At 53.6% G+C, this 12393-nt stretch overlaps 2 protein-coding genes across 2 annotated transcripts; both read left to right on the top strand.

Moving 5' to 3' along the window:
• Positions 1 to 6514: 6514 nt before the first annotated feature.
• NKG7 (natural killer cell granule protein 7) lies at positions 6515 to 7635 on the top strand. Its single transcript, XM_010369604.2, has 4 exons — positions 6515 to 6873; positions 6945 to 7091; positions 7178 to 7312; positions 7415 to 7635. Exons 1-4 carry the CDS (start codon positions 6717 to 6719, stop codon positions 7471 to 7473), a joined length of 498 nt encoding a protein of 165 aa, XP_010367906.1. The 5' UTR covers positions 6515 to 6716; the 3' UTR covers positions 7474 to 7635.
• Positions 7636 to 9919: 2284 nt separating this feature from the next.
• Positions 9920 to 12113, top strand: CLDND2 (claudin domain containing 2). The gene is made up of 4 exons (XM_010369603.2): positions 9920 to 10798; positions 11181 to 11321; positions 11633 to 11752; positions 11994 to 12113. The coding sequence occupies exons 1-4, from the start codon at positions 10630 to 10632 to the stop codon at positions 12065 to 12067; spliced, it is 504 nt and encodes a 167-aa protein (XP_010367905.1). The 5' UTR covers positions 9920 to 10629; the 3' UTR covers positions 12068 to 12113.
• The last annotated feature ends 280 nt before the right edge of the window (positions 12114 to 12393 follow it).

The raw sequence follows: 12393 nt of genomic DNA, 5'->3' as shown, positions 1-12393 counted from the left end.
TGAGACTATTTACTACAGCTATGCTAATAAATATTATGTTTATAGAGGTTTATTCCCTAAAATAATATTTACTGGGGCCTCCTCAAATAAAAATAATACTGTATGTATAGAGGCTTTCTCTAATCATAATGACAATTGAAGCTTTCTCTAATAATTTATTGAGGCCTATTTAAATAGAAATATTTGCCGAGCCTGGCCGGGCGCGGTGGCTCAAGCCTGTAATCCCAGCACTTTGGGAGGCCGAGACGGGCGGATCACGAGGTCAGGAGATTGAGACCATCCTGGCTAACACGGTGAAACCCCGTCTCTACTAAAAAAATACAAAAAACTAGCCAGGCGAGGTGGTAGGCGCCTGTAGTCCCAGCCACTCGGGAGGCTGAGGCAGGAGAATGGCGTAAACCCGGGAGGCGGAGCTTGCAGTGAGCTGAGATCAGGCCACTGCACTCCAGCCTGGGCAACAGAGCAAGACTCCGTCTCCAAAAAAAAAAAAAAAAAAAAAAGAAATATTTGCCGAGCCTTATTGTAGTAATCATATTTATAGGGGCTTACTGTAGCAATAATAATGATATAATTATGACTCCAGACTCAGGACTCCAACTTACCTACTCAACCTACTTACTCAACATTTCCACTTGAAGAGGCATCTCCAATCTCATATATCCAAAAATAAGTTCCTGATCTCACACACACCCTATGTGCTCCTCCCATGGTCTTCCCCATCTTAGGAAATGACAACCACATTTTTTATTTTATTTATTTATTTTTTGAAATGGAGTCTTGCCCTGTTGCCCAGGCTGGAGAGCAGTGGCGTGATCTCGGCTCATCGCAACCTCCGCCTCCCCTCCCCGGTTCAAGTGATTCTCCTGCCTCAGCCTCCCAAGCAGCTGGGATTACAGGTGTCTGCCACCACACCCAGCTAATTTTTGTATTTTTAGCAGAGACGGGGTTTCACCATGTTGACCAGGCTAGTCTCGAACTCCAGACCTCGTGATCCACCCACCTCGGCCTCCGAAAGTGCTGGGATTACAGGCGTGAGCCACCATGCCCAACCAACAACCCCAGTTTTATCCAGCTACTCAAGCCAACAACTTTTGGATTCAATGTTGGCTTTTTTTTTTTTTTTTTTGTGACAGGGTCTCAGTCTTGCCCAGGCTACAATGCAGTAGCGTGATCACACCTCACTTCAGCCTCCACCTCCCAGGCGCAAGTGAGCCTCCCACCTCAGCCTCCTGAGCAGCTAAGACTACAGGCATGCACCACTATGCCTGGGTAATTTTTTAATTTTTTGTAGAGATGGGGTCTCCTTATGTTGCCCAGACTGGTCTCTGTCTACTGGTCTCAAGTGATCCTCCCACCTCGGCCTCCCAAAGTGCTGGGATCACAGGTGTGAGCCACCTCAGCTGGCCTGTGTCTGCTTTTGGTTTCCTGTAAATCCTCAAAGACAGCACCTGGCACATGGTAATCACTCAAAAGAACATTTGTTGAACCATAAATACTTATTCAGGCCAATTGATAGTGCTGTTTATTGACTTACATGAAGTATTATTTATTGAGAGGTACTCTAATGATATTGAGATTTAATATCCTTTTATCATTATAATAGCCATTAAATATTATGACTAGAGTGAGCCTCCATAGAAATAATAATGCCTTCCATAATAACTGTTTACCATTAGCATTCATTTCTTTATTAGAACGTAGGTTAATTGAGCATTAGTCTTTTTTATTTTATTATTTATTTTTGAGACGGAGTCTCGCTCTGTCACCCAGACTGGAATGCAGTGGTGCAATCTTGGCTCACTGCAACCTCTAGCTCCCAGGTTCAAGCGATTCTCTTGCCTCAGCCTCCCGAGTAGCCGGAATTACAGGCGCACGCCACCACATTCAGCTAATTTTTTGGGTCCTCCGTGGCAGATGGGGGCTACTGTGGAGCTTTCAAGTCTGGGAAAGGTTGGAAGGGACTGGAGAAAGTTGGAAGAGACCTGGGGTGATTCAAAGAATCTGACAGTACTTAGACAAGACTGACAGAGACCTAAGAAAACCACGTGGCCAAGCAGGTGACAAGAGCTGTGGACCCCGAAAATCTGAGACAGGTCTCAGTTAATTTAGAAAGTTTATTCTGCCAACGTTGAGGACGCGCACCTGTGACACAGTCTCAGGAGGTCCTGACGACACGTGCCCAGGGTGGTTGGGGCACAGTTTGGTTCTAGACATTCTAGGGAGACATGACATGTCAATCAATACATGTAAGAAGTACATTGGTCACGAGGTCAGGAGATCGAGACCATCCTGGCTAACACGGTGAAACCCCGTCTCTACTAAAAAATACAAAAAAACTAGCCGGGAGAGGTGGCGGGAGCCTGTAGTCCCAGCTACTTGGGAGGCTGAGGCAGGAGAATGGCCTGAACCCGGGAGGCGGAGCTTGCAGTGAGCTGAGATCCGGCCACTGCACTCCAGCCTGGGCGACAGAGCGAGACTCCACCTCAAAAAAAAAAAAAAAAAAAGAAGTACATTGTTTCGTCCAGAAAGGTAGGGACAACTCAAAGCAGGGAGGGGGCTTCCAGGTTACAGGTAGGTGAGAGACAAATCGTTGCATTCTTTTGAGTTTCTTTTTTTTCCTAGATGGAGTCTAACTCTATTGCCCAGGCTAGAGTGCGGTGGCACAGTCTCGGTTTACTGCAACCTCCACCTCCTGTGTTCAAGTGATTCTCCTACCTCAGTCTCCTGAGTAGCTGGGATTACAGGCGTGCACTGCCACACCCGGCTAATTTTTGTATTTTTAGAAGAGATGGGGTTTCACTATGCTGGCCTGGCTGGTCTCAAACTCATGACCTCAGGTGGTCCACCTGCCTAGGCCTCCTAAAGTGCTGGGATTACAGGTGTGAGCCGCTGTACTGGCCTCTTTTGAGTTTCTGATAAGTCTTTCCAAAGGAGGCAATCAGCTATGCATCTATCTCAGTGAGCAGAGGGAGACTTTGAATAGAATGAGAGGCAGGTTTGCCCTAGCTATTCCCAGCCTGACTTTTCCCTTTAGCTCAGTAATTTGGGGGCCCCAAGATGTTCCTTTCACAGAGCTCTCAGGAAAAGCTTCAGAAGGAGGCCTGGGGTTTTCCTCTGGCAACCACAGACCACAGCTGGTTGAGAAAGCAGGTGGAGGTCCTGTGAGCAATTCCGTCTTCAAGGCCAAGGCTGCCTTGCCTTTGTGCTCTTAAGAGATGGCCATGGCTGGCCTGGTGCGGTGGCTCACGCCTGTAATCCCAGCACGTTGGGAGGCTGAAGCAGATGGATCACCTGAGGTCGGGAGTTTGAGATCAGCTTGACCAACTTGGAGAAACCCTGTCTCTACTAAAAATACAAAATTAGCCGGGCATGGTGGCGCATGCCTGTAATCCCAGTTACTCAGCAGGCTGAGGCAGAAGAATTGCTTGAACCCGGGAGGCGGAGGTTGCTGTCAGCCCAGATCATGCCATTGCACTCCAGCCTGAACAACAAGAGTGAAACTTCGTCTCAAAAAAAAAAAAAAAAGAAAAAAGAAAAATAAAAAAAGATGACCTTCACCAGCTCTTGCTGGCTTGTGGTATCTGTGTCAGAGGGCACCAAGAACTTGGGCCTGTGGTCAGCCTGTGACACCTACATGTGCAGAGACTCACCGGAGCCAGGTACAGGTCATCTATGTGTGTGCACACATGCATGGGTGTGATGGTGGTGGTAGTGGGACCCACATGGGGAGATGAGACACAAGGTACAGGCTTGGACCTGGAGGTGAAATGAGGATGAAAATGGGCAGAGTTACGTATGAATTATAGACGTTGCAGAGAAGAATGAAAGGACAGTGGCCGGGTGCAGTAGCTCACTCCTGTAATCCCAGCACTGTGGGAGGATGAGACAGGTGGATCACCTAAGGTCAGGAGTTCAAGACCAGTTTGGCCAATATGGCAAAACCCCATCTCTACTAAAAATAAAAAAAAAAAAAATTAGCCTGATGTGGTGGTGCACAGTCCGTAACCCCAGTTACTCAGGAGGCTGAGGCACAGGAATTGCTTAAAACCAGGAAGCGGAGGTTGCAGTGAGCCAAGATCATGCTACTGTACTCCAGCCTGGGCAACAGAGTGAGACTCCATCTCAAAAAACAAAAAAAGGGTTGCGATGGGAATGAGAATAGGGTCAAGTTTCAGGAAGAGGATGGGGTTGGGTTTGGAGTAGGGTCTGGGGTTAATAATGGAGAGGGATTGGGGTAGGGTTTGGGAATGAGAATGAGAATGGAGTTAGATTTGAGGGTAGGAGGGGATTAAGGGTTGGAACTGGGAATAAGGATGGTGTTGAGTTTGGGAATTAGAATGACATTAGGTTTGGGGATGGGGTCGAATTGGGGGCTGGGGTTGAGTGTGAAGTTGGGACTGAGAATGGAGTTCTATTTGAGGATGGGGATGGGCTTAAATTAGGGGTTGGAACTGGGGTGGATATTACAAATAGGGATGGGATTGGGTTTGGAGTTGTATTCGGGAATGGGAATAGGGTTAACTTTGGGAATAGGGATGGGTTGAATTTGTGGTTGGAACTGGGCTTGATATTGAATTTGGGGATGGGGTTGGGTTTGGGGTTAAGGATGGCTTTGGGTTTGGGAGGGGGTCAGGGTTACAGATAGGCTGCGTGCTCTGACCTGCTACTCACTGCACACCATGGCAGATTTCTGGAAGCTTTTCCGGAGACCTGGCCTGCTCATGGCCTCTGCCACCTCTGGGAGCCTGCGCTCATGAATTGGTTCTCAGAGTGGTGCGGATCTGAGTGAAGGATGGGGGCTGCCAATCGGAGTCTCTCCAATAAAGGAGAGGAACCAACCTCCCAGGTCATTTCCCATTCTACACATTGCATTGCCAGCTGTTCTGGGACTGCTGGCCCAGTCGATCTTCAAGACAGAGGTCCTCTTCCAGACTATTCTCTGTGTATTAGTCTATTCTCACACTGCTATAAATAACTGCCTGGCCGGGCGTGATGGCTCACGCCTGTAATCCCAGCACTTTGGGAGGCCAAGGCAGGCAAATCATCTGAGGTCAGGAGTTCAAGACCAGCCTGTCCAACATGGTAAAAACCCAAAAACCTACTAAACCTGAAATCTACTAAAAATACAAAAATTAGCTGGGTGTAGTGGTGGGCACCTGTAATCCCAGATACTCGGGAGGCTGAGGCAGGAGAACTGCTTGAACCCAGGAAGCGGAGGTTGCAATGAGCCGAGATTTTGCCACTGCCCTCCAGCCTGGGTGACAGGAGTGAGGCTCTATCTCAAACAACAACAACAACAACAGCAATAACAAAAGCTGCCTGAGACTTGGTAATTTATAAAGGAAAGAGGTTCATTTGATTCACAGTTCAACATGGCTGGGGAGGCCTCAGGAAACTTACAATCAAGGCAGAAGGTGAAGGGAAAGCAAGGCACCATCTTCACAGGGTGGCAGGAAGACGTGCCAAGCCAAGGCAGGAAGAGCCCCTTGAAAAACCACTGTATCTTGTGAAACCTCACTATCACAAGAACAGCATGGGGGAAGCCGCCCCGTGATTCAATTACCTCCACCTGGTCTCTACCTAGACATGTGGGGATTATGGGGATACAATTCAAGATGAGATTTGGGTAGGGACACAAAGCCTAACCATATCACCCTGTTTCACAGAGGCCAAGTTTTCCTGGGTCTTCTACCTGGGCTGTGGTACCTTCACCTTACACCTGCTCGCAAGTGAGGTGTTGCCAGGACCTGACGTTGGTGTGAATGGAAGAGGCTAGCGTTTGGGGGGCTGGAGAACCCTGGACTGAAATCCTTATGTCTCCCAACACCCTCTAGGCCCCCCGATCCTGGTGATAAAGGCCACCAGGCTGGAGCCCCCACCAAAGCAGAGATGCCACTGAACTCATTTTATCAGATGAGGACGTGGGTATGTCTGCCTCTCTGCAAACCTTTCAGAATTGTGATTCTCTGCTGTTTACCTGCCCTCGGCATATGCTCCAAACTGCAGCCCAGGATTCTGAGCTCCCACCTGCCTCTTCCACCCTCAGGACCTGCAGTTCAGGCCCCCAGCTCCTTCCTCCTTAAGCCCCAGGAGTTCTAACTCCCAAGCTCCCTCCTTTAGTAGAGACCCTAGACTTGGGGCCTTCCTCCTCCAAAATGGAAGACTGCAGAACCCACAGGAAAGCATGACACATAGCCAACTGTCCCCTCCAGCCACATCTCCCCTCCCACTTAACGCACACCCTAGCCTGATTGGCTTCCTCCCACCTCAGGGCCCCCAAACCTCTCTCTCTCTCACCTCTTCCAGGAAGCCCCAACTTGGTGTTGAAGGTTCCAGGGGTGGGAGCTGTAGAACCTGTGACAGAGGCCAGTTCTAAACCACCACCCAAACCACTGATGATCTGACACCCTCAGTGCCCTCCCCCACCACACACTAAGTGGGGAACCGGACCCCAGGGAGGGGAGGGAGGACGTTGCCTGTGCAATCCAGGAAGGGAGGGTATGTGAAAAGTCAGCTACCGGGAACTGTGTGAAACCAAACCAGCCTCATCTGACAAAGCACAGGACCCCTCACTGCCCCGACTGCTTGCTGGTCTCTCTTTGTTGAGCTCTGAGGACCCAGGAGTCTGGGGCCACAGCCTCCTTCCCTCTGAGATTCAACAGTCTGATCAACAGCCTCTTCCTCCTCCAGGACCCAGAAGCCCCGCGCTTACCCCCATGGAGCGCTGCCGGTCCCTGGCCCTGCTTGTGGGCTTCCTGGGTCTGATGTCCTGCCTGATTGCTTTGAGCACTGATTTCTGGTTTGAGGCTGTGGGTCCCACCCACTCAGCTCACTCGGGCCTCTGGCCAACGGGGCATGGGGACATCATAGCAGGTAAGGGGAATGGGTGTCCTGCGGAGGGGTTGCCAGCGGGGATGGGTGTTCAGTGGTCTTCTCCCGATCAGGCTACATTCATGTGACGCAGAGCTTCAGCATTCTGGCTGTCCTGTGGGGCCTGGTGTCCGTGAGCTTCCTGGTCCTGTCCTGCATCCCCTCACTGTCCACCCCAGGCCACGGCCCCCTTGTCTCAACCATCACAGCCTTTGCTGCAGGTAAGGACTCTGGACTGGACTGGGGCATCGGGAGTCAGTGAATTCCTGCCAAAGGGTTGAGCTATCTCTCTTGTCCTTGCCCCCAGCCCTCTCCATGGCGGTGGCCATGGCGGTGTACACCAGTGAGCGGTGGGACCAGCCTCCACACCCCCAGATCCAGGCCTTCTTCTCCTGGTCCTTCTACCTGGGCTGGGTCTCAGCTATCCTCTTGCTCTGCACAGGTGACTATCCTGCCCACTGCCCTGGGGAGCTTGGGAGGGCCAATAGGGGGCCCTGAGGATGAAGGGCAGGGGCAAGTGCTTAAACTCTTTCTGGCCTCCCAGGTGCCCTGAGCCTGGGTGCTCACTGTAGCAGCCCCCGGCCTGGCTATGAAACCTTGTGAGCAGAAGGCAAGAGTGGCAAGATGAGTTTTGAGCGTTGTATTCCAAAGGCCTCACCTGGAGCCTCCGGAAAGTTTGGTCCTACATCCACCCCACCCTTCCAGCCCTTCCCCAGCCCCTCCACTTGTTTCTTCATTCATTCAACAAAATTTGGCTGGAATCTGGCTATTCTGAGATTAATTCTGCCAAGACCGAAGCCAACCGTCTGCCAGCTCCATGGCAGGAGCTGAGCACCAAGGGAAGGTGACAGCCCCCGAGGCCGACCAGCCTGCAGGGTGCTCCTGCCCAGCGCAACTGCCTGGCCCGTGTGGATACAGGCTCCAACCTGGGTGTATCTCTCCCCCTTCTCCAGCACTTTTCTTTCTCCCTGTGTCTTTCTCCCTTTAGCTGGCTCTCTTTCCTTCTCTCTCCCTCTCTGATTTTGTACCCCTTGCCAGAACTCGGCCCTTCTTTGCACGCAGTCTCTCTCAGTTCTCTTTGCACATTTCCCCATGCTTGGGACACTAGCACGGGTCAGACCCAGGCCCTGCCCACCAGGGGCTCAGTCTGTGGGGTGGTGGGGAGGAGGCACTTACAGACCAGAAGCAGTTAATACAGGCCAGATAGCAGTCCCAGTGCAGGGAGAACGCCGGAAAAAGACTAACCATATTGTGGAGGGATGGAGACGACTTTTCTGAAGAGAGAATGTTTAGGGGCTTCTTAAGGGCCAAGGAAAGGTAATATCCAGGCAGAGGGGCCCAAAGACGAACGTGCAGAAAAGTCAGGAGTCTTGTGGGAATGAAGAACGGTAATGTACGGCCAGGATATAGAATGTTGGAGGCAAGAGATGGAAAGTGAAGAGGGAGAGGCAGGTGGGGGCTATGGCCTCTAATGTCATGCTGGATTTTCTCTTGAGCATGATGGGGAGTTGGGAAAAAATTGTGGGCAGGGGAGGGACAATGTCAGCTCTGGGTGCCAGATAGACCCCCCTGTAGACATGAAGGGGAGGCCAGAAGGTCAGGGAGGAACTTGGCAATGCAACAGGTGGGACATGATGAGGCCTGACCTGGAACCAGGAAAGGAGGGAATGAGCCAGACAGATTCAGGGGCAGGAGGAGCAGGACTTGGGGACCCAAGGGTTTTCAGGGTGAGGGGCAAGAAGAAGGTGAGGACAGTGCCCAAGGGTCTGGCTCGATGAACTGGATGGGATGGCAAGGCCATCCCTAATATGGTGGAAGACACTAAGCTCAGATGGAATATGGTTGACGATTAAGGCCCTGAGGGGCAGCCAGGAGCAGGTGAGAATTTGAGTCGGGCTCAGGCGAGAGACCTTGGGTTGGAGATAGAATTTTGGATGGAGCATTAAGGAGCACTCAAACTTTGGCAGTGAGGAGGCTTGCCTGGCAAGGGAGTGCAGGGTGGAGCTTCAAGGGATACCCAGATTTACAAGTGAAGGGGAGAAGGCAGAGGAGCAGAAGTCTGCAGTTAGATAGCTGGGGACCTGGAAAGCTTCTGGGGTGCCTAGAATGTCAAGGGAAGAGAAGTTTCTTTTTTTTTTTTTTTGAGATGGAGTCTGGTTCTATCACCCAGGCTGGAGTGCAATGGTGTGATCTCAGCTCACTGCAACCTCCGCCCCCTGGGTTCAAGCAGTTCTCCTCCCTAAGCCTCCCGAGTAGCTGGGATTACAGGCATGCACCACCACACCTGGCTAATTTTGTTGTCTTGTTTTTTGTTTTTTTTGAGATGGAGTCTTGCTCTGTCACCCAGGCTACAATGCAATGGCACGATCTCAGCTAACTGAAACCTCCATCTCCCGGGTTCAAGTGACTCTTCTGCCCCGCATCCCAAGTAGCTGGGATTATAGGCACCCACCATCACTCCCGGCTAGCCTGGTTAATTTTTGTATTTTTAGTAGAGACAGGGTTTTGCCACATTGGTCAGGCTTGTCTCAAACTCCTGACTTCAGGTGATCTGCCCACCTCGGCCTCCTAAAGTGCTGGGATTACAGGCATGAGCCACTGTGCGCTTGGCCAAGGGAAGAGAAGTTTCTAAGAAAGGGCTGGGAGTGGTGGCTCACACCCATAACGTCAGTGTTTTGGGAGGCCAAGGTAGGAGGATTGCTTGAGCCACCAGTTTGAGACCAGCTTGGGCAACACAGCGAGACCCCATCTCTACAAAAAATCTTAAGAAAATTAGCCAGGTGTGGTGGCACATGCCTGTAGTTCCAGCTACTCGGGAGGCTGAGGCAGGAGGTTTCCTTGAGCCCAGGAGTTCAAGGCTGCAGTGAGCTGTGATGGTGCCACTGCACTCCAGCCTGGAAGAGAGAGATGGCTCACACCTGTATTCCCGACACTTTGGGAGGCTGAGGCAGGCAGATCACGGGGTCAGGAGGCCGAGACCAGCCTGGCCAATATGGTGAAACCCCGTCTTTATTAAAGATACAAAAATTAGCCAGACATGGTGGTGTGTGCCTGTAGTCCCAGCTACTTGGGAGGCTGAGGCAGAAGAATTGCTTGAACCCAGGAGGTGGAGGTTGCAGTGAGCCGAGATCATACAATAATAATAATAATGATAAAAGAAGGACTTGGCCTACCGTGTAATGGCCCCCAAAGCTGCTGTCTGAATCTAAGCTGTCACTAAGTTGCGAGCTGCTGGGGTGTATGTATATGGTTGTGGGGGGAGTGAATATCCCTTTAAACAGCCACTGGGGAGGGGGTTCTGGAACCCCAGGCCTCATAGAGACCCAGCCTCCCTCCCCCTCTCTCTGGGCTCTGTGTCTAAGGAGCCCTGGGGCGCTGGGTGTGAGTCACTTAGGTGGGCGTATGTGGAGGGGTGTCTGGGGAGGGCACTGAACAGGCTGAAGGGGCATTCCGCTGTGGGGAGACATCTCTGGGAAGAGAGGTTCCTCACAGCAAAGCCTGTGGTGAAGGTCTCAGAGGCCTCTCAGGGGAAGTCTCAGGGTCCCCAGGAAGGGGAACGAGGTCTGGAGGGAGGAGGTTGTGGGTCCTCAGGCATGCTTGTTGAGGGAGAGGGGTCTTCAGGTTCCCAGAAGCAGGGACCTCAGGCAGGAGTACTAGGGGAGGAGTGTGGAGGAAGCGGGCTCCTAAGCTGGGGGCCTCGGGGTAGGAAGGGCCTGGGCCCATCCTGCCCCTGTGGCCCCCAGCTGCAGCCTCAGTGGCATGGGGGTGAAGCGGAGCCTCCAGAGAGGGGGCATTCTGCTCAGCCTCGTGGCCAACGTCCTCATGGTGCTCTCCACGGCCACCAACTACTGGACCCGCCAACAAGAGGGCCACAGTGGCCTGTGGCAGGAATGCAACCACGGCATCTGCTCCAACATCCCCTGCCAGAGTGAGGCTCCGCCCGCCCAGATGTCAGAGGGCACTTCAGACTCCCAGGGCTCGGGACACACTGCTGGGCCCATGGCGAGACGCCCACCCCTTCCACCCCGGGCTCAGTTGCAGCTGTCCCTCCTCGGCCGAAGCCGCCACGAACCCCGCCCCTCGACTTGTGGGCTTGTCCCTGACCCCCTCCCCGTCCCGGTCGCGGCAGTAACCGCAGGTCCTGATGTGACCTCCAAGTCTCCGTCCAAACGACTGACTCCGGGTCAGGGGAACTCGGTTCCTGGTCACACACCGGGTTGGGGGGAGGAGACAGGAGAGCTTCCGGTTGCGGCCGAACCCGTAGCTGCTGGGGCGACGCCCGCGGGGGCTGATGCGCCCGCTCTTCCCAGCCACGCTGGCCGTGACTGCGGCGTGCATGGTGCTAGCGGTGGGTGTCGGCGTGGTGGGCATGGTGATGGGACTGCGGATTCGGTGCAACGAGGGCGAGTCGCTGCGGGGCCAGACCACGAGCGCCTTCCTCTTCCTCGGCGGTGAGACTGCAGCCCCTGCGGCCCGGGCCGGCAGGCGGGGCGGGCCTGGGGTGATGGAGGGGCCTGGTCACCAGGGGCGGGGCTTGAGGTACTCGTCAGGGATCCGAGGGGCGGGGCTGGAAGAAGCCGAGAGAGGTGGGCGGGGCTCGAGACAGAGTTCAGAGCGGGAGGTGCCGGAAGGGGCCTGGGCCAGAGGCGGGCCGAGAGCCGATAGGCGTGGTCTGATAGAAGGGGGCGGGTCTGTAGGGGCGTGGCCTGGGTGCAGCCCCACCAGGCCCAGCTAGCTCATCCTGCGGCTGGGCGGGGCCCAGGACTGCTGCTGCTGACCGCCTTGATAGGCTACACGGTGAAGAACGCGTGGAAGAACAACGTCTTCTTCTCTTGGTCCTATTTTTCTGGGTGGCTGGCCTTACCCTTCTCAATTCTCGCGGGTAACCTGCACAGCGGGAAGAGGGTGGAGGAGACTGCCCAGAAGACCCTCACCCCAGAGGCTCCCCAGCTGCCCTTCCAGTAAACCCCGGGGACCTCTCAGGGACTCCCCAACACACTAACGACTCCCGCAGACCTGGCATTGACCCCCTTGGAGCCCCAAACCCCAGTCCCCGGGGCCCGCCAGGCCATCCGCCCCAGGGCCCACCTTCCTTTTCCCGCCCCGCGTCCCCTTCCCCCCAGGCTTCTGCTTTCTGCTGGCAGATATGATCATGCAGAGCACCGACGCCATCAGTGGATTCCCCGTGTGTCTGTGACTGCAGCCTGCCTGGGGCAGAATAAAGGAACGGCTTTTTTTTAGCGCTGCGGCTCCGCGTGCTTTTCTGGGGGTCGTGGGGACGCAGGCACGGGGTTGCATAGAGACTCAGGGAGGACATAAGGACACGAACCTATAGGGAACGTGGAGACGGGGAGACACAGACATGGAGACACAAGTCTCCAAGGATTGGAATGAGAACAGGGACATGTGGGAGGGGCGGGGCCAGGATGGGACGTGGGCTTTTGGAGAGGGTGTTGAGGGGCTGTGGGGACAACATGGAGGTGAAGTAGAGACATGGACAGGGGAGGATACGGATATGGAAAG

This window comes from Rhinopithecus roxellana, chromosome 12, assembly GCF_007565055.1.
Source record: "Rhinopithecus roxellana isolate Shanxi Qingling chromosome 12, ASM756505v1, whole genome shotgun sequence".
Taxonomy (NCBI): Eukaryota; Metazoa; Chordata; class Mammalia; order Primates; family Cercopithecidae; genus Rhinopithecus; species Rhinopithecus roxellana.
The sequence above is the reverse complement of the archived record's forward strand: the minus strand, read 5'-3'. Positions and strand labels throughout refer to the sequence as shown.

Bases quoted from the DNA above. Each gene is read 5' to 3' on its own strand.
- NKG7 (XM_010369604.2), top strand. From the start codon at position 6,717: ATGGAGCGCTGCCGGTCCCTGGCCCTGCTTGTGGGCTTCCTGGGTCTG. The intron at 6,874-6,944 runs GTAAGGGGAATG...TCTCCCGATCAG, and splicing joins GCATGGGGACATCATAGCAG to GCTACATTCATGTGACGCAG. The intron at 7,313-7,414 runs GTGACTATCCTG...CTGGCCTCCCAG, and splicing joins TATCCTCTTGCTCTGCACAG to GTGCCCTGAGCCTGGGTGCT.
- CLDND2 (XM_010369603.2), top strand. From the start codon at position 10,630: ATGGGGGTGAAGCGGAGCCTCCAGAGAGGGGGCATTCTGCTCAGCCTC. The intron at 10,799-11,180 runs GTGAGGCTCCGC...CGCTCTTCCCAG, and splicing joins CTCCAACATCCCCTGCCAGA to CCACGCTGGCCGTGACTGCG. The intron at 11,322-11,632 runs GTGAGACTGCAG...GGCGGGGCCCAG, and splicing joins CGCCTTCCTCTTCCTCGGCG to GACTGCTGCTGCTGACCGCC.